We start from the raw sequence: 27,412 nt of genomic DNA on the forward strand, positions 1-27,412 counted from the left end.
CAAGAACGCCGAAATCCATCGAGCGGTTTGTCCAATTTTTGCTCGGGAAGTTTTTAGCCCATTTCGACTTTTGGGCTAGATTTCTCGAAAACTGTGAATCCCACGAGAAAACCGAGGCTACCAGCACTCTACACTCGTCGAGAGCTTCGTAACGACATAAATTTCGAATTTTTCCGACACCGTTTTTCGGTGGGTCTCACGAAACTTTGCAGTGTTTTTTCGAGCATTAAATGAGCTTAGAAAATTCTGAAAAATTTATGTACTAACCCCCGTGTTATGGGCTTCGTGTAGGTATCCTCGATTCGCGGAAATTGGCGATTGACCAATCATAAATTCCGCCGAATTGCACTGCTGGAAAAATCTCGAATTGGACCGAGGTTTTGGCTAGCCCCATTGTCGACGCCCCGAGCGCTCAAGTCGAATCGGCAAAGGTAAACCCGAACCTTGTTTTTACGTAATTTTCTAGTGCTTAAATAGGATTAAAAATCAGTAAAATATTTGAGGTAGCTTAGAAAATAATGATTCTTTTTGCAATCGCAGAGTAATATTGCTAAGGATCATGCAAAGTTTTAGAATTTTTAGAGCTGATTTGGGCAGTTTTTGCAAAAATGGTCAATTATAGGGACTAAATTGAAATTTTACATATTGTGATGGATGATTGATTTGATGGGCCCAGGAGGGGCTGTGTGATGTGATTGAGTTTTGGATATATGGATTGTGAGTATAGAAGTATATTTTGAGCCCTTTTGCAGGTTGGGTAGGTCCTAGGTATAGGGGAGACTGCCGGATTTTCTACGCGACTTAGACGTATTGGTCTTTTTCTTTGTTTGTATTGAGTCAAATTTATTAAATGATTGTAATAAAATTGTCAGGTGAGCCGGGACAGCCTTCTTCCTCCGCCCAGCCACCACAGTGACCATCGTCAAGTCTGTGAGTAGAATATTAATTTTAATTGTAATTTCGATATTATTATATATTCAAGCATGCCCATGCATCACTTATATGCATATATTTATGTAGTTAAACTCTAGGCACGATTTATGTTGCATTCATAACTGTTGATGTTACATGGATGTTTTTGTGTTAATTTGGAGGCAGCGTGCATTGGCGTGCGTGTGATGTGGTGTGGACTATGGATAGGACTCGGGTAGTCACGCTGAGTAATTGGCCGACCCGATCCTTCGAGGGGTAGTCACGGCTTGAGTAATTCGCTGGGACCCGATCCTTCGAGGGGTAGTCACGGCTTGAGTAATTCGCTGGGACCCTCGATTTGGTTATTAAGTGGAAGTCCGAACTTGAGTAATTACGGCACTGTGTTGGATTTAAGAGAGTCAGATAGGGATCGGCTCCCATATGTTATTGATACTACAGGTGTGTGAGTGCTCCAAATTACCTTTTTGATGCTATGATGTGAATTTATTCTCGATGTTGCACTTCATTCCACAGGTTGCATTAGTTTTAGATAGTTATAGAGATTATGGTTAAAATTGATATTTTACTCTGAGTCGAACGCCACTCTGTTCAAAAATTTTTACAGCCACGGAGGATATTTTTGAGGTTAACTCGCTTTCTCCTCGCAGTCAATTATTACTGTTTGTATAAACTTGTTAAATCTTAGAATTTTCGCATGTGTTAGAAATGTTTATTTGATTTGGGTCCTAAACTAAATTATTATTTTGGGACACAGAAACTTAATATGCTATGCATGTTTGATGGATTGGATGAGGAGCCGAGCTCCCATTTATTTTTATGTTGATGAGTATGTGGAGGGTGGTAGAGCTCCCAAATGACTATATATTGTGTTTACAGGTCGGGTGAGTCAAAAACTCCCCGTTGGAAAGTCCATTTTTATGGCCGGACTCTGTCCGTTTGTTTTCTTGAAATTGGGCCCAAATGGGCCATAGAATTGGGTAAATGAACAGTTAGGCTTACTACGGGCCTCGGGGGCTTTAGGTTGGCCCAGGTCCTAGTGCCGGTCCGGCCCATAGGTTGGGTCGTGACAATATCATTGAATTAAAAGGGTTGAGGTGAATAAATGGCTAGAGTCAAATGAAGATTAGACTTACTTAAATTTAGACTGATTATTAATAAAATGTTAAAACTAATCAATTAATTAATTGATCCTTTTATAAATCCATTAATTTTTTAAGATGACTTTGAATGGAAAAATAACATTATGATTTTTTACATGAAAATCACAAAAGTATATTATACAAAAAAAAGTTTTAAAATCTTATATAATTTATTATATTTATGGTTATATATATATATATATATATATATATATATATATATATATATATATATATATATATATATATATGTATATATCTTTACAAATTAAAATTAGATTCTTTATGTCGAGCAATCTTTTGATATGGGCTATATATAGATATAGACCTAAAAATCTGATTGATATAGTTGCTGTTTAGTCACTCATTAAAAAAAATTAAATTTTAATTTAAAAGTATTAAGGATTCACGTACTAGAAATTAATACTAATTTTATGGGATACCTTGTAACATCTCCACTTTAGTTAGTCCGTGCATTTGACTATTCCGGTGACTAATATCTGATCGGACAGTTAGAATGTCTGGAATTGTATTTAAACTAAAGTGAGGAGTCATAAATAATTCAAATAAGTGTAAAAAAAAATTAAAGAAAAATTTTAGAAATGAAATACAATAAAGTTAAATGAGCCGGTGCCCCGGTGATGGGTGACCCTAACGGAAAATTGCTGTCTTCACATCTAGTAACCCTAAATCCAAGGGGAATCCCGTGAAATAATTTCTTGGATGCCAGAGAAGAGTTACGACGCCCTAGGTAGCATTAGAACGCCAAAAAAAGGTTAGGAGAATTTTTAAGATCGATATAGACAGTTTTGGCTCATTAAGCAAAAAAATTGCATTTTGGTCATTTCGCCTTCAGAGACGATTTTTGACCGACTTATCAATTTAAGTAGGTGAATTATATGACTTAAAATGTGAACAAATATTGATGAAAATTTAATTAAAAAAATAAGTAAAAGAAAGACTTATCGGGTACTAAAGAAAAAGGCGAATTAAAAATTTGGTAAGACTAAAAATTCGGTCAATGAAATTTGGAAGTCCCACATTAACCAAAAATGAAATTTATTTAGTTAACAAAGCTAAATTAGTTTAATTAATTAAAATTATAAAAATTAAATATAATTATTTAATTAGTCAAACCAAAATGATTAGGAATTTCAATTTAATTGTAGAAGTGCCATCTAACAATATTTACAAATTTGCCATTAGGCATTAAATTAATATATAAATCAATAATTGAAAAGAAAATCATGTCTTCCCATTGCTCTCTCTCCCTCATTTTTTTCAATTTCTTCCATTGATACACCTACTCAAAGCTTGAAACCCTAAGTCTCAACCAAAAATTCCTTAGAAAAACTATATCCCACCCTAAACTAAAGCCTAACTAGTAGAGAGCACTCAAGAAAACCAAAAGAAATTAACAGTTTAGGGCAAGAGGAATTTCAGCTAAGGTGGTTCCATGAGGGGAGTGAAGATTTGGTGGATTTGAAGGTTGATTTAGGCTATGGAGAGCTTGAAGACAAGGTTAGTGCTATGAACTTCATTTAATTTTGAAGTTTGATAAATTTGGTTAGGGTTTGATACATTTGAGAATTTTATTATTTATGTCTTATTTATTGCAATTAAGCAAATATTATTGCTATTGGGATATATGATTGTTGAAATATGTTGAGAAGATACCAAATGAGTTAAGGGAGTGTAGTTTTGTGTTTATGTAGGATTTTCTGGACCTTGAGTCTAGTGTGGTTTTTAGGCCATAAATAGAATTGTGCAAGTCCAATTGGTGCAAAGCTAATTTGAGATGAAACTAGATACATAATGACACAACTTTCATGAAGAAACCCTGCCTAGAAAACCAAGTTAGAATGACCTAGAAATTGGCCCATTCCAGGTGACCAACAAGCTGTGTCTGGAAAATAACCAAATAAATAGTATTTGTTCATTTGGTCATAACTCACTGTAGAAATGTCTAATTGACTTGAAATTTATATCAATGGAAAGCTTAGACAATTAGAACAACTTTTACACAGAACACAAATTTAAATTTTGAACCTAACCAATTGAAATTTCTAGCCCAAGTTAGGACAATAAATCTGGCAGAACCAAATTCTGCCCAGAATTTCTGAACAAGACCAATCCGGCCAGTTATGGTGTTTAGGCCATAACTTGAGTTACAAAACTCCAAATGGAGTGATTCAAAAAGAGAATTAAAGATAACACATAAAGGAACAACTTTCATGAAGAAAATTTTTGAAGGAACGGAAGCGTGAAAAACACAAGATTATACCATTGAATTCAAAAATTTTCACCTAGGGTCACATGCACCATGCAAGATTTATTTTTATCTATTTGATTTCAATGATAAACAACATATTAAAACTCTTTTAATATGTTTTTGGATCTATATTTGCCATTTAAGATTTTAAAATTAATCAGATTAATTTTAGAACCCTAGATTAAATCAAGAACGATTACACTAACCTCTTGATGTGTCATGTCTGCGCCTTTGAGATTCGTCTTCAGGACACCAGATGTTGTCCCTCTAGATTGTCCACACCAAGAACACCTATGGCAGCCCTTGAACAGCTTCTAAAGCCTTTTCTATTAATTAGAAATTCAAGTTCTGCCTTTTAAGAGATTAGAGATGTAAACAGGACACTAGAAACAATTTCTAGCGTTCTTAATTCAAGAGATTGATGGCTAATCTCTTTGAATTGATGAGAGATGAAGAGAAATGGCTGGAGAGGCTCAAAGTGGCGTGACAATTGAGAGGAGAGGCTGCTGGTTATGTTTTCTTTTTATAACCCCACTTAAATAGCTAGGTTAACACATTAAACCCTAGCCACATGTCACCTTTTGATTAGCTCTAGGTTTAAGTGACCCAATCACATTGTGCCAAGTGTCAAACCTATATTTAATCTTGATTTTAATCATCTTACATGATTAAAATTATTTGGCAAGCTTATGTGTTATGCCATGTGTCACCATCTCATGGTGCCACGTGTCACACTGCAAAATGACCAAAATGCCCCTGTGTCTTAATTTTGAGTTCTTAACCCAAAATAATTATTTTCTTCTTCTAATTAATTTATATCAAATATAAATTAATTAATTAATCTCTATTAATTAATTTCTCATCAATTAAATTCATATTTAAACACTTTAAATATAAATTTAATTTATACTACACATCCAATAATCTAGATTTGGTTTCAAGTCATGCTAGGGACTTTGCAATTTTATTGCAAACCAAATCTATTTAATTAATCAATTAAACTCTTTAATTAATTAATTAAATCATATTTAAATAGGTGATAACTTGTGTATGTGTGTGACTTACTAGGCTCATCACTAATTGGCAATGAGAAATGATATCAACTCTTAATATCATCAGAACTCTTTCTTACCATAAATGATTTCTCTAAATCATTTTATGAACCTCATAGACCATGGTTAACACCTAGCATAGCATGCCATGGCTACCCAATTAGTAATAAGGTTTACCTTAAATGAACCTATAATCATATGTTACCATGCACTAGAATCTCTCTGTTACAAAATCCCAACTCAAGGAGTCATGGTTTATGTCAAAGTCCATTTGCTATGAATATTATGTTCTCTTTTAATTCCAGGTCTTGTTTAAATGATTTTCTCATCGAAACTCTTTTCGAATAAATCTATCTGTCTGCCAGAACTTGAAACATCAAGAACAATTAAATGAACATAGGATTTTATCTCTATTTACTTAGAGGAACAGATTCCATCTTGATCAACACCTACCTCCATATATAACTAGCAGGAGCCAACAGATGCCCATATACCCATACATAGTACAAGTATGAAAGCAGTATCAAACTCAAACTACCTATATACAATATAACTGTGCTATCTCACGTCTAAAGATTATATGCAATGATATGAATTATGACAAAACATTGACAAGAGTAAACTCCATGTGCTTGTCATAAGTGTCGGTTCTACCTACTTATCATTTATAAGTGCCTATCATGTTTGTTATATGGCATGAGACTCACCATTCCATCTTATTTATATCTCATATAAATAACTTGGGAACAAACATGAATACAATCTTTCTGGATAAGTCATGTCCTTATTATGAAGTATCCTCGATTGTGAACCTATTTATGATACTTTGTGCTAGAAATATTGTCACTCATATTCTTAACAACTTAAGAATAATATTTCTAACAAAATATCAATGGACCTTTTCTATTACACATAAATATATTATGTAAACGGAAAAGTGGAAATGCCTTTTATTATTAAAAATATGTACAAGATACATACTAAATGATATGCTCTAGGGCATACTACTAACAATCTCCCACTAGCACTAGAGCCATTCATTACAATATCTTAGACCTATCTTCTCAAGATGTCGGTCTAATCGAGTCGTGACATAGGCTTAGTGAATGGATCATGGATTTTCACCGATGCTATTTTCTGCATGGCTATATCGCCGCCCAACTATTTCTCCGATAATGTGGTAGCGCCTTTCTATGTGTTTGGATTTCTGGTGAGACCTTGGTTCCTTAGCTCAGATGGATCGCTCCATTGTTGTCACGGTGTAATGGAATCGACTCAATGGAAGGAACTCTGTAAGTTCATCACGAACTTCTTTATCCAAGCGACTTCCTTTGCGATTCGATGCAAAGAATATACTCGACCTCGATGAGTGGAATCTGCAATGCGTGCTCGCTTTGGAACTCTTCCAATCGATCGCACCTCCATTACAAATGAACACATATCCAGAGGTAGACTTTCTATCATCGATATCGATTGGAAATCGAATCGATAACCATCCAATTGCAAGTCTCCACCTCCATAAATCAAGAATAAATCCTTAGTTCTTCTTAAGTACTTAAGAATATTCTTGATACTATCCATGTTCCAAACTGGATTGGATTGATACCGCTAGTCAAACTAACGACATATGCGATATAGGCCTAGTACACAACATTGCATACATTAAACTTCCAATAGCCGAAGCATATGGAATCCTGGCCATCTTATCTCTTTCTTCAGGTGTCTTTGGAGACATCTCTTTAGAAAGGTGGATACCATGTCTCACTGGTAACAATCCTCTCTTGGAATCAAGCATGTTAAACCTCTTTAACACCTTTTCCAAGTATAGACTTTGGGATAAACCAATTATTCTTTTCGCTCTATCTCTATAGATGCGAATCCCAAGAATATAGGTTGCCTCCCCTAAGTCTTTCATGGAGAATGTATTTGACAACCATACCTTTATAGTCGTCAACATACCTGTATTATTACCCATCAACAGTATGTCATCCACATATAAGACAAGGAAAGTGATAGCACTGTCACTAACCTTCTTATATACACATGGCTCATCCTCATTTTTGAGAAAACCAAAAGATTTAATGGCTTCATCAAAACGGATGTTCCAACTCCTCGAAGCTTGTTTCAACCCATAAATGGATCGCTTTAGCTTGCATACCTTGGAACCATCTTGGGATTCAAATCCCTTAGGTTGTTCCATGAAAATGTTTTCTTCAATGTATCCATTGAGAAAAGTCGCTTTTGACATCCATCCGCCAAATCTCATAATCATAGTATGCACTATTGCTAATAAAATCCTAATTGATTTAAGCATGGCAACAAAGTAGAAAGTCTCCTCATAGTCTATTCCTTGCCTTTGGCGAAACCCTTCGCTACTAGCCTTGCCTTATAGGTCTCTACCTTTCCATCAGAACCAATTTTCTTCTTGAAAACCCATTTGTTCCCTATAGGTACAATACCTTTAGGTAGGTCAACAAGATCCCAAACTTGATTCTTATACATGGAATCAATCTGATTTCATAGCATCAATCCATTTTGAAGAGTCTATATCCGATATAGCTTCTTCATAGGTAAGTGGATCATCTCCATGATCTACTTCTTCATGAGTAGACAACTCTTGTTCTTCTTCATGAAGAAAACCATATCTCACCGTGGGTGAGATACCCGGTTGTTCTACGAGGAACAGTGTAGATGTTTCATCAATGGGTATAGGTTGACTAGATGGATCTATATCCATCGATTCATGGTTGGTCGAATTCTCCAATTCTAACTCTATTTGCCTTCCTTTGCCTCCTTCTTGAACAAACTGTTGTTCAAGAAATGTGGCATCTCTACTTATCACAACCTTTGTGAAGTAGGCAATAAAAATAATATCCAAAACTATCTTTTGGATATCCAACAAATCGACATTTTTCCGATCCGGTCTCCAATTTATCGGTTGTTGACTTTTTGATATAAGTCGACAACCCCAAATCTTAACATGCTTAAGACTTGGTTTTCTTCCATGCCATATCTCATAAGGTGTGGAAGAAACTGATTTTGATGGAATCCTATTCGTAATATATAAAGTCGATTCTAATGCAAATCCTCAAAAGGAGATTGGCATATCAAGATAGCTCATCATACTACGCACCATATCCAATAGGGTACGATTTCTCCTTCAGATACACCATTTAGTTGTATGGCGTTCTGGAGGAGTCACCGAGAAACAATGCCATGCTCTCTCAAGTATTCATCAAATTCAAGACTCAAATATTCACCTCCACGATCCGATCAAGAGCTTTAATATTTTTTCTGTTTGATTTTCTACTTGATTTAAATTCTTTGAACTTTTCAAAGGATTCATGTTTGTATTTCATCAAATACAAATACCCAAACCTTGATTTATCATCAAGAAAGGTAATAAAATAATGAAAGCCCTCTAGCCATTTCTTTAAATGGACCACATACATCACTATGTATTAGCTCCAAAATATTTTCAGCTCTTAGCCCTTGTCCAACAAAGGGTGATCTAGTCATTTTGCCTTGAAGGCAAGATTCACAAGTTGGAGTAGGCTCAGAGCCCAATGAGGATAGAATCCCCATTTTCTCCAATTTTGCAATCCTATCTTCTGCAACATGACCTAACCTTAAGTGCCAAGTATATTTTGAACTTGAGTTGGTTTTCACCATGGCATTGCTTTCATTTAGATTGCTACACTCTGGCCAGGGGAAACACTTTCTTACTGGCAATGGAAACACTTTCCTGTTGGCAGTGGAAACACTTTCCTTTGCCTCCATCAGCTTTAGTCTTACTTTTCTGTTTAGCTATTTTCTTGGAAGGACCAGGAATTTGAGGTTTCTTTTTCTTATTGCCTTTCTTCTTGTTGGACTTTCCAGCAGAAGAAGATGCAACCAAAGATACCTCTTTTTCTTTATTGCCTGGCATATTCTTTTGGGCAATAACCAGCATGTTGAGTAATTCAGCTAAGGTGCATTCCTGTTTAGTCATATGGAAATTTGTCACAAAATTCCCAAAAGACTCAGGAAGGATCAAGGATCAAATCCGTTTGTAGTTGGAAATCCATGTTGAAGTCAAGATGTTCCAACTGCTCAATCAGCCGAATCATCTTGTGGACATGATCCCCAACATTCTGTCCCTCAGACATCCTCATACGGAATAACTATTTAGATATCTCATACCTAGCATTCCTGCTGTGTTCACCATACAACTCTTGTAGGTGAAGGAGGATCTCACTAGCACTCTGCATGTTCTCATGTTGCTTCTGTAACTCATTACTCATGGAAGCAAGCATGTAACACTTAGCTCTCATATCATGCTCCTTCCACTTGTCCAAAGTATCATGTTCCTCTTGTGTGGCCTTTGGAGGTAAGGGACCAGGAACATTTGAATATAGAACATATCCTATATGTTCAAGGTTCAGGACAAGTTTCAAATTTCTTAGCCAATCGCATGATTAGGTCCTGTCAACTGTTGTGATCAAGTATGCTTGCAAGGATATTGGATGGTGGTGGTTGTTTTGTGCTCATTTTTATCGTAAAAATTAATGCAGAAAATAACCAGATTAATTAGTAAATGTATCATGTAATTAACCAAAATGATTATGGTCTTTTAATCAAATTGGTCCTCCCACTAACTTAGCGAATCCTACACTTCCAAAGTAGAAAACGGAAATCCTAGTTGGATGGATTTCTAGTGGGTGATTGAATTCTTATAATTCTATTGATCATCCTCAGGTACATCCATTATTGGAATTACAATAAACTATAAGTGAGCAACTCCTTGCCAATCACATCTCATGTGAGGTTCAATCCTTTTACCTCGCCCCTAATGATCAAAATCTGTACATCCAATATTGACTTATCTTGCATTAGTTAAGTTGATCCCATTGAGCCATAATTATGCGAATAATTTTAATGTCCTCAGTACATCCAATATTGGCCACCAAACCATTTACATATTTACAACATCTCATGCTTAACAATTATTCTTAAGAAAATCTCTTAAATTAATTGCATCTCATGCAACTATTTAAAATTTCTTAAAATAATTGCCCCAATGGAGGGCTTATGTTATAATTACTTTAATTATAGCATTTCCAACTTAATCATTTGTTTGGAAGATTTTATAGCCATCCTAATTACTATTAAGGTCTCACTTTGCACATTATCCATTTAGCATGCATATATCATATAATGGCATGCATTCCCATACATCTCATGCATTCATGGATAAGCGAAATATGGTATGATCATGGACTTTCTAAGGGATTCAATTCTGAGCCACCAAGAATTGAATCAGGGCATTCTTAGGTGCATTTCATTCATTCATTTTACAAGAGTTGCTGAAGGAGTACATAATCAACACTTGATCTTGAATTCCTCCCATGGTCCCACCAATGCTCTTGACCTCCTTGAACTTCTTGCAATCCAATATTACATAGTAATCCTTGGCATACCAAGGCGAATTTACAAGAACTTAAATAAATGAAATTACAACCCAAAATATTACAAACTTAATAATACATGCCCAAAATAAATTAAAATAAATTAATTAATTTACAATCCCAAAGAAACATAAAAGAAATAAATCCAATCACATTGGTCTTTTATAGTCCATGATCATCCATCATGCATATCACTATTTAACAATTAAATAAAACATACATACTTAAATTAAATTGAATATCTCATATTCAACTTAAAAATCCAGATTTGAATATGATTCAAATAAATTTAAAAATTCAGATTTGAATCTCATTCAAACAAATTTAAAAATTCAGATTTGAATCACATTCAAACAACTTCAAAAATTCAGATTTGAATCACATTCAAACATTTTTTAAAAAATCAGATTTGAATCACATTCAAATATTTTTTAAAAAATCAGATCTGAATTTTATTGATTCAATTTTAAAAAATCAGATTTAAATATGATTCAAACAACTTTAAAAATTCAGATTTGAATCACATTCAAACAACTTTTAAAATTCAAATTTGAATCACATTCAAACAATTTTTTAAAATTCTGATTTGAATCATAATTTAATTGTGTGATTTAAAACAACTAATTAAACACTTTAATTAGTCAAAGAATAGGCCTTAGATCATACAACAATTGCAGAATTAAAAGCCAAACCTTGAATCACCCATGGAACCATTGTTGCCGCCACCAATGGTGGCTTCTCCATGTGTGACGCCACATCTCATGATCCAACCAGCAATGAATCTCTTGATCTCATGATCAAACACACAATTAAATTATATAATCAACAATCTAAATGGCAAATATAGTGGCTCTGATACAAATAGAAGGAACAGAAGCGTCAAAAAAACAAGATAATACCATTGAATTCAAAAATTTTCACCTAGGGTCACATGCACCTTGCAAGATTTATTTTTATCTATTTGATTTCAATGATAAACAACATATTAAAACTCTTTTAATATGTTTTTGGATCTGTATTTGCCATTTAAGATTTTAAAATTAATCAGATTAATTTTAGAACCCTAGATTAAATCAAGAACGATTACACTAACCTCTTGATGTGCTGCAGCGTGTCTGCGCCTTTGAGATTCGTCTTCAGGACACCAGATGTTGTCCCTCTAGATTGTCCACACCAAGAACACCTATGGCAGCCCTTGAACAGCTTCTAAAGCCTTTTCTATTAATTAGAAATTCAAGTTCTGCCTTTTAAGAGATTAGAGATGTAAACAGGACACTAGAAACAATTTCTAGCGTTCTTAATTCAAGAGATTGATGGCTAATCTCTTTGAATTGATGAGAGATGAAGAGAAATGGCTGGAGAGGCTCAAAGTGGCGTGACAATTGAGAGGAGAGGCTGCTGGTTATGTTTTCTTTTCATAACCCCACTTAAATAGCTAGGTTAACACATTAAACCCTAGCCACATGTCACCTTTTGATTAGCTCTAGGTTTAAGTGACCCAATCACATTGTGCCAAGTGTCAAACCTATATTTAATCTTGATTTTAATCATCTTACATGATTAAAATTATTTGGCAAGCTTATGTGTTATGCCATGTGTCACCATCTCATGGTGCCACGTGTCACACTGCAAAATGACCAAAATGCCCCTGTGTCTTAATTTTGAGTTCTTAACCCAAAATAATTATTTTCTTCTTCTAATTAATTTATATCAAATATAAATTAATTAATTAATCTCTATTAATTAATTTCTCATCAATTAAATTCATATTTAAACACTTTAAATATAAATTTAATTTATACTACACATCCAATAATCTAGATTTGGTTTCAAGTCATGCTAGGGACTTTGCAATTTTATTGCAAACCAAATCTATTTAATTAATCAATTAAACTCTTTAATTAATTAATTAAATCATATTTAAATAGGTGATAACTTGTGTATGTGTGTGACTTACTAGGTTCATCACTAATTGACAATGAGAAATGATATCAACTCTTAATATCATCAGAACTCTTTCTTACCATAAATGATTTCTCTAAATCATTTTATGAACCTCATAGACCATGGTTAACACCTAGCATAGCATGCCATGGCTACCCAATTAGTAATAAGGTTTACCTTAAATGAACCTATAATCATATGTTACCATGCACTAGAATCTCTCTGTTACAAAATCCCAACTCAAGCTGGAGTCATGGTTTATGTCAAAGTCCATTTGCTATGAATATTATGTTCTCTTTTAATTCCAGTTCTTGATTAAAAGATTTTTCTCATCAGAAACTCTTTTCTGAATAAATCTATCTGTCCTGGCCAAGAACTTGAAACATCAAGAACAATTAAATGAACATAGGATTTTATCTCTATTTACTTAGAGGAACAGATTCCATCTTGATCAACACCTACCTCCATATATAACTAGCAGGAGCCAACAGATGCCCATATACCCATACATAGTACAAGTATGAAAGCAGTATCAAACTCAAACTACCTATATACAAGATAACTGTGCTATCTCAGGTCTAAAGATTATATGCACTGATATGATTTATGACAAAACATTGACAAGAGTAAACTCCATGTGCTTGTCATAAGTGTCACTGGTTCGCCTACTTATCATTTATAAGTGCCTATCATGTTTGTTATATGGCATGAGACTCACCATTCCATCTTATTTATATCTCATATAAATAACTTGGGAACAAACATGAATACAATCTTTCTGGATAAGTCATGTCCTTATTATGAAGTATCCTCGATTGTGAACCTATTTATGATACTTTGTGCTAGAAATATTGTCACTCATATTCTTAACAACTTAAGAATAATATTTCTAACAAAATATCAATGGACCTTTTCTATTACACATAAATATATTATGTAAACGGAAAAGTGGAAATGCCTTTTATTATTAAAAATATGTACAAGATACATACTAAATGATATGCTCTAGGGCATACTACTAACAATTTTATCAAAATTCTGCTGTAGCAAGGTCCAATGAAACAGTAAACTTGGACCTCAAATTCTGAAAAATTGAAATAAAACCTAGGAGGCTAGGAATTGAGTTTATCAATCAATGCCAATAAAAATAAAATGCAAAATGTGGTATCTTGGTGAATTTGGGCTCAACAAATTTATTATAAATCAAAAAGTCAACCTTTGAATGGAAATGGTCAAATAAATAGAAACCACTAAATTATGTGAAGTAGAAAATCAAACTATAAGAACCATTGTAGTTATTAATATAGGATGTGGTAGATAAATTATGAATGGTAAATTTGAGTGACATTAGGATTTAAGGAAAATTTAGCTAAATTTGAAATCAATGAAATATTCATGGATTACTTGAAATATGAATGATAATTCACCTAAATTATGAGGAATAAATGGTTAGAGCTTATATGGCCATTACAAATAGAATTCATGATACATTAGTAATACAATTGGAAATATGAAATTGTAATTAGCATAAGTGAATTGTCAAATGTATAAATGAGATGAAGTCAGCATAAGGAATTATGTTTCATTGTAATTAGAACAATAATAATATCCTACCCAATAAGTGGTACATGAGAGGAATTAAGGTGAATTATGAATACTTGCTCTCATCATGAGGAAAAATAGAAATTAAATTTAATACATAAATAAGTTTGTATCTCAACTACATTGCTAGAGAAAATTTAATTTTAATTCTGGACCTCATAATATATTCATAATACAATTGGGAATATAAAATGTGAATTATATATATATGGACTGTTAAATGTGAAAATGAGGCGAAATTATCACTACGGTTATACCTCTTTTGTAACTAGAAATTAATACCTTACATAATTAATGGCATATGAGAAACAAAAAGAATGTTTTGAGTATAATGGTACATAAGAACCATTATTGTGAATTGTGATCAACACAAATGATATAATAAATGAATGTATAAATTATGATAAATGCATAATTTATGTAAAATTGTATTCTAAAAATTTATATTTCTGTTATGAATAGAATTGAAATATTATAAATTATAATTAGAATTTATCGTGAAATAATGAAATAATAAAACAAAATATATTAACACTTAATGGTACTTATGTGCCCATGTATTGCCTAGACACGTGTGTCAGATTGGATAGATTGGCATGCCAATAGGGTATTGTTTTAACAGTACTGCGTATGGCTTTATGCCTCACTCATGGCTTTTATGTCCGATTATATATTATCATGGCTTTTTAGCCATACTGACTGCATACGTGATTGACGTTCCGCGTCCTATAGTATGACGGCTCGAGGCACCGTAGTGTCCAGTGCCAACGACCTGTTATCCAGTTTAATCAGCTTGTCCTAGGTTACCTGGGCAGTGTAAATTATTGAAATTATTTAAGAATATTAATAATTAAAAATATTAGAAAGTGTTGAATGAAATGAGAAAAAAAAGATTAGCGATAGAAACATAATTGAATCAAGTAGTACAAATGAAATTTTCAGAATTGTAGGAACCGAAAATACAATACTCCTAGAATTAATATGTATATCGAATATTATTACCGTATAAACTAAGCACTTCCAAAGAATGACAAAATAGAATGCAAGATAGTTGATATTAGAAATATCATACAAAATTTAATTGATACCCGATGATCTAAATTATATTTTAGAATTATACTTCAGTCTTTCTTTATTTGTATATATTATTTTCTTGTTATATTATTGCACCACTAAGCAGAAATGCTTAGCGCGATGAATTTGTTTCCCTTTCGCAGGCACTGAAGGTAAAGCCCAGCGAACATTAAACAGGGATTTTGGAGTTCTGATATGCAGAAGTGTCTGAAGTATTTAAGGTTGTCACCTCCTCAACAATGCTTGTAGATAGGGCCCATATAGATCATCTTTTGTATTTTGTGTAAAATGTTTAGTTATTGTATTGTAATGTAGATTATGAAAAGGTAATTAATAGGAATGTGATGTAAATTAATAAATTAACTTTTTCATTTGTAATTAATTTATATATCATGTAAATTACAAAATTATGTAATTATTTTGTAAATTATGTAATTTGAGCATGAATGAGATTGCATGAGTTTGAAGACAGAATTGAAATATATAGATGATGCATGAAATAATGAGATGATTATGAGAATTATTGATGAGATTTTTATTGTAAAATATTATTGAAAATTTCAAGTAGGTGAATAGTAAAATACGTCAAAAGTAAATAAAATATAAAATAGGGTAAACTCCGTTAGTTTCTCCATAGAATATGAATTATTTTAAAATATAACGAGTTTAAAATTATTAAAGAAATAAAGTAAGATAAGTTATGGTGCTCCGACACCGAGTATGACATACCTTGTTTGGCTATACTGTAGTCAGTAATGGGTGTCACATACCTAATCAAGTTTTGGCAGCGTCTATAACAGTACCTGATTATTCACACCACTATCACAGGTGTTGAATTTATAACAGATTAAGTGTGGATAAGAATTTATAAATTAAAAAAAAAAAAAAAAAGACTGAAAAGTCTTTCTAGCTTAAAGGGTGATTTTGCGACTGAATTTTCTGTCCACAGACTGAATTTTCTGTGAATTTAATTAATTAGAAGCAGTTCATCAAACATTAAACTTTTATGGTTGTTAGTGCTAAAGATAAATCTTATCATCTGTGCTCACCAATTGAATGTTGCCAATTCATATATATATTTTTTTTAAAACACATATTTTTATGATCATGTGACTGATATTAAATTATTTATATAGAAATTAAGAAAAAAAAATTAGCAAAAACAAATTTAATTGATTAATTAAAAAACAAATTAACTTGTATACTCTTGCACTAGTGATCCTTTCGCAAAAACATAATTTTCATACTTCATAAATAAGCTGTTTCACTAAGTATATATATTTATTAAAAACTTGTTTGTTATTGTTGTTAAATTTTGCTATTGTTATTTTGATGTTGTTTATAAAATTATTGTTTTGAAAAAGTAATTTATATGTTTAATAATAAAATAAAAAATTATTGTTGATAAAAAAAATTATTTATTATGTATTACGTAGTTGTTAGAAGTAAAATGATAAAAAGACTAAATTATAAATATATTATTTTAATTTTATTAATAATTAACTATTAGTTTTATTCCTATTATTTTTTTTATAATTATATTCAATTTATATAATGAAGTGTATTTTATTTTAAAATTTTTATTCTTTGTTAAATTTATATTTTTATATATAAATGTATGAAGAGATGGGGGTATATTAACTTTATCTAAATTGTCTTTCATTTTTAAAATTAATTATATTTATATTTGTACTTTTTAAATTAGTTTTTAAATTTATATAAACTTAAAATTCTTAATCTACTTACACTCAACTTCAATTAAATATAAAATTTTATAAGAAATAATTAATCAGAATAAGAAATTAATAAATAAAAAAAATTATTAATCTATTCATTATATAAAAAAGTATTTATAGCGACAAATAAATAATTCGTCGCTAATAATATATATAACAACCATCACACACTGGTTAATATAAATTTATCGCCAATACAATTAACGACAGAAAGACATATCGCATAATTTTAACACTTATCTAAAATTTATTGTTGCTAAACTTTTAGCGATAAAAAATTCATCACTAAATCCTTTTTTAGGTCAATTCTATAATATACTATATTGTCACTAATAACATTTAACGATGAAATATTTATCACTAAATACCTAATAATTTTATTTTTTAATATTATAATAATTAATATAATTTAAAATTTTAATATTATTTTAATAATAATTTTACGTATACTAAAAAAACTTATTATAATTCTTAATATAGCAATTCTATGATTATAATCTTATAAGTATTATTAATTCACTAAAATTATTCAATAAAATAAATAAAAAATTAAACATTGAATATTATTTTTACCAATTTATTTTTTAATTATTTTAAATATCTACTAAATTATAATTTTAAAGTTTTATTTTATATATATATATATATATATATATATATATATATATATATATATATATATATATATATATATAACGGGAAAGGAAGGGAATAATTGGAGGAAAAAAATATTATAAAATTATTATTAAAAATTTAACTTTTTAATTAACATAATTACCAAAATAGTATTAAAAAATTAGATATTTAATTAAACGAAAATTTAGTGTTAACTTATTATTCAAATAAAAATTTTGAATTTTTAAATTCAATTTAAGTAAACGAACACGTAATTAGACATAAATTTATAGCCTTGTTTTTAATTATTTATATTGATAAAAATATAATTTTAATGAAACTTAAAATTTATTTTTATATATAAATTAATAAATTTTATTTATTTTATTTTTATTAAAAATAAAAATAAATGATTTTATATTCTCAAATTATTGTTAAATATAATAAATTAAAAATTAATTTTCATTAAAAAATTTAATAAAATTATTATAAATGCATTTCAATTTTGACTAATTTAGATAAATAGAATAAAATTAACACTAATTTTATAATTTTAATAAAATTAACTTATAAAATTTTAAATTAAATTAAAAAATTATTTAGAATTATTTTACTAATTAGTCTTATTTTCAAATTAATTTTACTCTTTACATCAATAAAGTATTATAACTTATAATTATATTAAATATTTTAAAAAATACTATTCAACAAAATTATTTAGACTTTATTTGAATAAATAGTTACTTAAAATAAAAATAATTTTTTTAAATATAATAAAAAATATAAGATCAAATTTAAATACTTATTTATTTCAAAATTTTATCTATTTATATAAATTTTATGTTATTATTTAATAGCTGAATGACTAAAAAAAATTAAAACTTTTACAAGTTTTTTATTTTAGCTAAACTTTTTAATTTTATCAATTTAATCTCAAACTTTAACATTAATTTTAATTTTAGTAATTAACGTAATTAGAATATTTAATTAACAAAAATAATTAAAATATTTGTATACATTGTTAATATTAGCCAATCGTTTTATTTTTATATCAATTTTAATAATTATTCCCAAATTTATAAAAATATTATTTTAATATATTATAATTATATGGTTATACAACTTAAAAAAGATTAATTAAAAAATATATATTATTTCAATAAAAAATTATAATTATAATGATAAAATAATAAAATTATATTGTTTTCAGAAACATGAATTTAAAAAGATTTTGTTATGGGATTAAATTTAAATAATTTATTTTTTATATTTAAAAGAGTTAATTAAGATTTTTACTACATACTCTAACTTTTAAAATTTATTATATACTACAAATCATTTAAATTTTAATCTCGATCTTGTAAAATTTATATGTCTACACTTCACATGCTCAAATCACCTCAATTTCCCTTCTAAAATAATGAAGTTTAGAATATATATTTATATCTCTCTTATCTCTTTAATTTATTTTTAAGTTTATAATTATAATTTATCACGTAGATAAACATAATTAATTAATCAATAAATATAAATTAATGTAATACATATGATATTCCTCTTCTCACAATTCTTTTAATCTTAATTTAGTTTTTTTTTTCCTAAAAATACCTGCAAAATTAAATCTTTTATGATTTTTTAACAATATCATAAAACTATTAAACTAAGTCTTAAGTAACTAATAAAAGTCATGAAGGTCTATGTAAAATGTTACTTATAATCTTTGAGATCTCACACAATATCAAGTTGGAGTCTTTAATTATATTAATTACAGTTGTTGAACACATTTCACACATGTGATATAAATTACATGTTACAATATTTTATATTTTTCCTTAAATCGTATGCTTTCATTAAAATAATATCGTATAAATGATAGTTCATACATTTTCAATTTTAACTTTAACTTCACTCATCTACTCTTCACTTTATGCATTAGAACACATATTTAGCGTTAAAACAGATATGTGGCATAATCACATATGATCAATATAATAATATCTCCAAAAAAATATATATAATAATATGTTTTACAGTGACTTCAAAATAAATGTCTATTTTTCTACCAATATGTGCATATATGCTTTGAGCATGTGTGGGGGGGGGCCAGAGTTGGTTGAAAGCGTTCTAAATGGGTACAGTTCTCTCCCCCAAACCCCCCACCTTCCTTTTTTAATTGCAAGTTCAGTTGATGAATAAGGATGTGAGATTGAAATACCGAAAGCAAAACTCGTTGGTATTCAAAACAAGCTTGTCAGGGGACGAGTTAAGAAATTGAATCAGTGGGGTAATTTTTTTTTTTTTTTACTCATTTCAAATGAAAAAATTATTATATAAAATAATCAATTATCTATTGAGAGTAAAAAATAATGCATGAAAATTTTCTACATGCAACAAAAATGGAGTAAAATTAAAGGAAAATAATTTCATAAAATAACAAATTTTCACGATGATTTTAAATTTATAATTTTTATTGACAAGTTTTTATTTTCTGTAAGTATTGTATGATCTTTTTATTATCAATTATTTCAAAGATTTATTTCTCAATAATTATTAAATAATTTAATTAATCTCCAATTTGATTTAGTAGTCAATTTTTCATAATTTTTATTGTAAAAAATACTCTTTCAATGCTTGCAGTTATAATGATTAATATCAACACTAATTTCACATGCAAGTAAACTAATAGATATATAAAAAAAAAAACTAATAGATATATAAAATTTTTCATTGTGATTTTTCTTTTATTTAAAATATATAATCAATATTTAAAACAATTAAATTGAATTTCTCACAAAAATTAAAAAAAAAAAAAAAAAAGACAAAACCACTGGATAGAGAATGAAAAAAAAAAAAATAGAGATGAGAGGGGGAAAAAAGTTGTAACTCTTGTGAATATGAGAAAGAGAAAGAGACTAAGAGTAGCATTTAAGAGAATAGTTAATACTTCCTTGAAATATAATATTAAGAAGATTTTTTTTTATTTTAATTGACTTAAAATATCATACAAATATATGGAAAAAAATTAAATTTGTTTTTATTTTATTTACTTTTTTTATAAGAGATCGGAGACTAAAGCCTAGTATCTACCAGGTGAATGATATGTCTTTGGCTATTGGACCAAGTTAGGCTAGACTTTATTTTATTTGACTATATTTTAGCTTTATATAATTATTTAAAAAAATTGAATGAATTTTTTATTTTTAAATTTTAAGTGGATCATTTTATAATTTTTAGATGAAAATTTTCTAATATGTATATATTTTAAAATTTTTTCACGAATTCAATGGGTCAACTGACCCACTATTATACAAGTAAATCCGTCCCTGAGCCTGAGATGAATTGGGCCAATCATAGGAATAGTCCCTTTCAACTTGACACATATGTAAATACATGGTTATTATTTTAAAAAAAAATTATAAGATGATTATAAATTTTCAGAGTCTACTCATATTTATATGTTCATTTATTATAATTCACACATATATACATATCCACACACTATTAGTTCATCATTTCATATACGCTAGCTATCCTTCATGGAATTTTTTGTTTTCAAAGATCAATTCATTGATAGAAATATCACTACAATACGGGTCTAAGAATTAAAACCATCTAAACCATACAAGGAAAAGAGTCTGGACCCTAACAAAGCTAGCCTAAAAATAAATAAAGGCCAAGGCCTACCATAGTAACCCTAGTTGAGAAGATTAGAGAAGAAGCTTCATCATATGTCGTTTTCGTCGTCTGGAAGAGCAGGAGAGCATGGCTTTCAAAACTAATACCACAACACCAGCCTCTGCTGTTTAGAAGAATAGGAGAGTAAGGCTTCCAAAGATAACATATCAACCAAGAAAAGGAACCAAAAGCCTGTGATGCCACCCATAGAACTTCTCTTCCAAACAACGAACAATATTAGGACACCAAAACTTAGATTCAGCGGTGATCAGTGAGGAGAGTGGAAGGTAGAGCTCAATCGGCGTCTCACTCTGTTGTAGCCACTGAGGGTCGGTGACCATTAGTCTTGGCTAACGGAAGTACCCCTGAGATACCATTCCTAACAGCAACCAGAGCACTCTCTCGCGAATAAACTCAGAGCCATAACAAGTCAGCTTCAAGCTCTATTGGCTAAAACAAAGCAGATATGTAGAAATTATCCTTCACCCAAGACGCACTAGACATGCAATGCAACCAAAATCACAACAAAAATATATACTGGGCTGGGAAAGAAGTCTTCCCCTCCTCGGGCGACAGGATAAGCGACAAATTGATAGAGACGGGAGGTTGAACCTCTAGGATAAAGAGACTGAAAAAAAAAAAATAAAAGACATCTCCAATGTGATAGTTCAAAGTACTTCTGTTACCTAAAATCACTGCTATAATATATAATTTCTCGTATATCTATATGTGGTGTTACTTTTTTAGTTTTTAAACAACATTTGCTATTAATATCATACGGACAAGAAACTTTATTCTTCCTTGCTTCTTTTATTTACCTCTATTTAGCATGCAAACAGACTGCTTTCATGAAATAACTTTATTGTTACGCTATTAAAAGAAAAACTTTATCATTGCACTAAATTCGTTAAGGAAATTATTAGGTATTATATTTTTATTAATTAAAAAAATACTATTTAACTCAATATTTTTTTAAATTAATTTATTATTACTTATTAAATTTTATATTTTTAATAATAATAATAATTTTAAGTCGATATCAACGGAAGAAATAATTAATAAATTAGAATTATAGATAAATTAACCGAAAATCACTTATTATATATTTTATTTGCTTTTTTTTTTTTAAAGTTACCGGATATTTGAAATTTACTGTCTCGATTCATTTAGATTCACATTGTAAAGGAGGCAAAACTCTCTCTCTCAAGTTTTAATTTTAAAAGTGTTTCGTACTAAGAGTTCGAACCCAAGATCACTAGTTAAGGGAAAAGAGACACCGATCTTCTCATATTTTTTTTCTTAAAAAAATAATTTTTTTTACCAGAGATACTATTAATCATTTAAAATTAAAAAAAACCTCACCTAATCGCCTAACATTCATCATCCATTTATTTCCATTTCCTATTTAGTTAATAGATTCATCTAATCCATGGACATAATTAGTAACCCACACATCAAACAGCTCCACCACCTAAACTTCTAAACCATACTCCTTATTAAATTTAATACTCTGACTTATTTTTTTAATTTATTAAAAATATTTTAAAATTCTGTTTACAGTTTTACAATTTTCACAGCTAGCCATACAAAGCCCCTCTGCGTTAACGTTACAAATTTTCATCATTCATTTTCATGCCTGCAATTGCAAGCTGAAATTAAAATGATGGGCTCCTCTCCTCCCTAACAGCTATCCATTAATATTAATAATTATTTATTTTTATTTATTTAAATATAAACCTTCCCGGCTAATTATATGCATCTATCGCTGCATATATATTAAGCTGTTTTCTGAGTCAAAAATTGCGTTCTACTTCTGCTCTCTTGCTTTGTTTTTCTAGTTGCCGGATCTCTTTGAGACCTATTCCACCGTTCTCTTTCTCCAATTATTGTAGGTGATTCACTTTCCCTGAAAATTTTTTCAATTTTTCCCCGGAATGGAAAGTTGATTCCGCAGACTTTTTTTCTTGGACAAATGATTGTCGAATGCTGAGATTTTAGCCATAAGGAAACTGGTTTTGGCGAAGAGAGAACAAGAATGGAAGCTGGCAGAGGCAAGGCGGAGAAGAAAGGAACAAACGATGTCGTACTTCAAATTTCGACGACACAAGAATCTTTCTTTGCTTCTCAAGAAACCAAAGATACGAAAGCTTACACTGTTTCAAAGAATTCCCAGTTGGGTTCTTCTTCAAAACGTTCAAAACTTGAGTTGATAGAGTTGGAGAACTCAAGTTTGAGGATCCAAACATCCACGTTTGCAACCTCTCCTTCTTCTTCAGACATAGCAAGATATAGCCCAGTTCCGACCCCAACTCTAAACAAGCCTCCAAAAATCCCAACCACCGATTCCATTACACGAAGAAAATCGCTTGCGCGTTCTGAGTTTTCGAAGCCAAAATCACGATTGGTAGAGCCACCATATCCAAATGATGCAAACTTAAGAGAAGAAAAGATCCGGTTGGTGAATTCAAGCTCGCCTTCTAGTACATCACCAAATGCAGCTTCACCAACTAACACAGTTAGCGTGTCCGCGCAGAAAGATAGCTTGAAATCTGCTCCAATTACCCCGAAAACGCCATTAATTGGAACCCCAGGACCGGAGGAGGAGGATGATGAGGAGGTATATAAGACCGCAAGTCTTAAAGTGAGCAAAACAATGGGTAAGAAACGGAAAATATTGATCTTATTTGAGCTGACTGCATTTGTTTGCTTTTTGGGGTTGTTAGTTGCTGGTTTGACTATTGATAGATTGCAGAATTCTACAGTTTGGGGGTTGCAATTATGGAAATGGTGTGTGCTGATATTAGTTATTTTCTGTGGTAGATTAGTCACTGAGTGGTTTATAAATATTTTGGTTTTCTTGATTGAAAGGAACTTCTTGCTAAGGAAAAAGGTGCTTTATTTTGTATATGGATTGAAGAAGAGTGTTCAGGCAGTTATTTGGTTGGGTTTGGTGCTTCTAGCTTGGGGCTTGTTGTTTAATCGAGGAGTTAAGCGATCCAGGCACACTACAAAGATTCTAAATCATATTACAAGAGCTCTTGCTTCTTGTCTTATTGGGGCGGCTATATGGTTGCTCAAAACTTTGTTAGTTAAATTGTTAGCATCTTCTTTTCATGTCACTAGATTCTTTGATAGAATTCAAGAATCAATCTTTCACCAGTATGTTCTTAAAGCTCTTTCGGGGCCTCCTGTGATGGAGATGGCTGAAAAGGTTGGAAGCAGCAATACAATGCCAGGCCAGCTGAGTTTTAACAATTTGAAGAAGCAAAATGAAGAGAATAAAGAAGAGGTGATTGATGTGGATAAGCTTAAGAGGATGAAGCACGAGAAGGTTTCTGCTTGGACCATGAAAGGATTGATTAATGTGATTACAGGTACAGGGTTGTCTACTCTCTACAACGCACTCGATCAGTGTGATGAGGAGGAGGGTGAGCAGGACAAAGAGATTACTAGTGAGTGGGAAGCCAAAGCCGCTGCTTATAAGATTTTCAGGAATGTAGCAAAGCCTGGAAGCAAGTGAGAATATCCACCTCCTTAAATTTCCCGCAATATTGCGATGGCAGACTGGTGATTTGTTCCAGGGTCATCTCACGTTTCTTTCTGTTTAATGGACTAGGTACATTGATGAAGAAGACCTCCTGCGCTTCATGAAAAAGGAGGAGGTGGACAATGTGATTCTACTGTTCGAAGGAGCAGCAGAAACTGGAAAGATTAAGAGATCAGCATTAAAAAATTGGCTGGTTAGATCTTTGTCAAATTTATTATTCTTATAAATTTTCTATGTGCAAATCTGCCATTTCTAAATCCTTTCTTGAGGCCATACAATCTTGTATTGTCATTCAATTTCAGTGTGATTGTCATTTTGCATAAGATGTTTCCAGTTTTATAATCAGAAAATGAGAATTTGACACAATCATAAATTTAGATTACAATAGTTTATCATGAATTCATAAAATAAATAGAACTTTAGAGCCTGTCAAAGAAAAATTTTCGAACATCTAGTCTCTTAGCATATGAGTTCTAGTTTGCAGGTGAACGTTTACAATGAACGCAAATCACTGGCACATTCCTTAAATGACACCAAAACAGCAATAGAGGAATTGAATAAGCTGGCTTCAGGAATTGTGCTTCTTGTGATCATTATTGTGTGGTTACTTATGATGGGGTTTTTAACAACCAAAGTTCTTGTCTTCGTTTCATCTCAACTTTTGTTGGTGGCATTCATGTTTGGTAACACTGCCAAGACAGTATTTGAAGCCATTATATTTGTGTTCGTGATGCATCCATTCGATGTTGGTGATCGTTGTGTCCTTGATGGAGTACAGGTAAGGCCTTAATCCTGGAATAGGTATTAATTCTATGATTATGTGCAATTCAACTTGATTGATACTTTGGTATATTGCAGATGGTTGTTGAAGAGATGAATATTTTGACAACAGTATTTTTGAGATACGACAATGAGAAAATATTCTATCCAAATTCAGTTCTAGCTACCAAACCAATCAGTAACTTCTACAGGAGCCCAGAAATGAGGGATTCTGTGGAGTTCACTGTTGATGTTTCCACTTCAATTGAGACTATTGGAATTCTGAAAGCTAGGATAAAAGCGTAAGTCAAGTCTTATATTCCTCTTGTTTATTATCCTACTTTTTTTTTTTCCTCCATTGTTTCATGTGCAAATTACAATGTTTTTTTTTATGATTTCAGGTACTTGGAGAGTAAGCCTCAGCACTGGCGTCCAGGCCACAGTGTGCAGGTTAAAGAGATTGAAAATTTGAACAAGATGAAAATGGCTCTCTATGTTAATCACACGATAAACTTCCAGAATTCTGGAGATAGAGGCAACAGAAGATCTGATCTAGTATTAGAGATGAAAAAACTTTTTGAAGAACTTGGTATAAAATATCATCTTCTTCCTCAAGAAGTTAATATTAGCTACGTTGGCTCAGCAGCCTTGGCAGTCCCACCACTCACACGATGACGGTCCCTCTCCTTCTTGCAATAATTTGCTTCTGTTGTATGCATGTTCCTTTATTCTTTGAATTTGTATCATTACCATATGTATCATTCTTGAAAGTTGAGCTTTAAATTTCTGATATGGTAAAACAAGGTTTCTAAAGATAATCTTTGGTGATATGCGAACACCCAAAAAATGGGTTTTGGAAAACTACAATATTCTAAACTTTGTTCTTGTTCTTTTTGATACTTGGGTGTAAAGAAATATTGATCTCATCATTTTATCTGATTCTTCATTTAACTTTCTGGAATTAAATCATAGGCATTTCATGGATGTCAGCTGTTATGGAGAGGAAAGAGGAGGATGTAATTCATCTCAAAGTGAAAATTCAGGATAGAGTTGATGGAGAATGTTCCATCCAAAGGGACGAGAAAAGAAGCAGAAATCAGCACTGATATATATATATATATATATATATATATATATATTGTAGTTATTTAGAAATCAGATTATTGCAATTCTTGTATTATTTAATTTATTTTTGTAATTATTTTGGGTGAGTTTAATCAACCACGGATTAAAGGAGGTTGGTAGAGTTACTGCATTCCTAAATTTTTTTTAATGCAAGTTCCTCTTGGACCTCTTCACATCCAATGGTTCTGTCAAATTGTCTAAGCATGCTCACCTTAAAGCCAATTGCCTCTGGGTGGCTAGTTGGATGTAGTTTTGTATTTGGAGAACCTGTGACTGGGCCAACATTAACCCATTCAGGCAGCCCAAAGCACAGCTATAACGAGAGGCAGTACTAGTAGTCTGGATTGAATTACTGATGCCAACCAACAGAAGTGAACTCTCTTCCAAATTTCAAACTTCATGGTAGTTTGGGCCAATTAGATAACCTTATCCACCAATTCCTAACAGCGAAGCTGCCACATAGGACAGCGATCAGGACGGCACGTTCCCCTG

The 27,412-nt window shown here is 31.1% G+C and overlaps 1 protein-coding gene across 1 annotated transcript; it reads left to right on the forward strand.

The window, feature by feature from the left end:
- The first annotated feature begins 23,270 nt into the window (after positions 1–23,270).
- Positions 23,271–26,598, forward strand: LOC131170544 (mechanosensitive ion channel protein 10-like). The gene is made up of 5 exons (XM_058129750.1): positions 23,271–25,005; positions 25,106–25,229; positions 25,521–25,814; positions 25,895–26,097; positions 26,197–26,598. Exons 1-5 carry the CDS (start codon positions 23,525–23,527, stop codon positions 26,468–26,470), a joined length of 2,376 nt encoding a protein of 791 aa, XP_057985733.1. The 5' UTR covers positions 23,271–23,524; the 3' UTR covers positions 26,471–26,598.
- The last annotated feature ends 814 nt before the right edge of the window (positions 26,599–27,412 follow it).

The sequence above is a fragment of the Hevea brasiliensis genome, chromosome 11 (genome assembly GCF_030052815.1).
Source record: "Hevea brasiliensis isolate MT/VB/25A 57/8 chromosome 11, ASM3005281v1, whole genome shotgun sequence".
In the NCBI taxonomy this organism is placed as follows: Eukaryota; Viridiplantae; Streptophyta; class Magnoliopsida; order Malpighiales; family Euphorbiaceae; genus Hevea; species Hevea brasiliensis.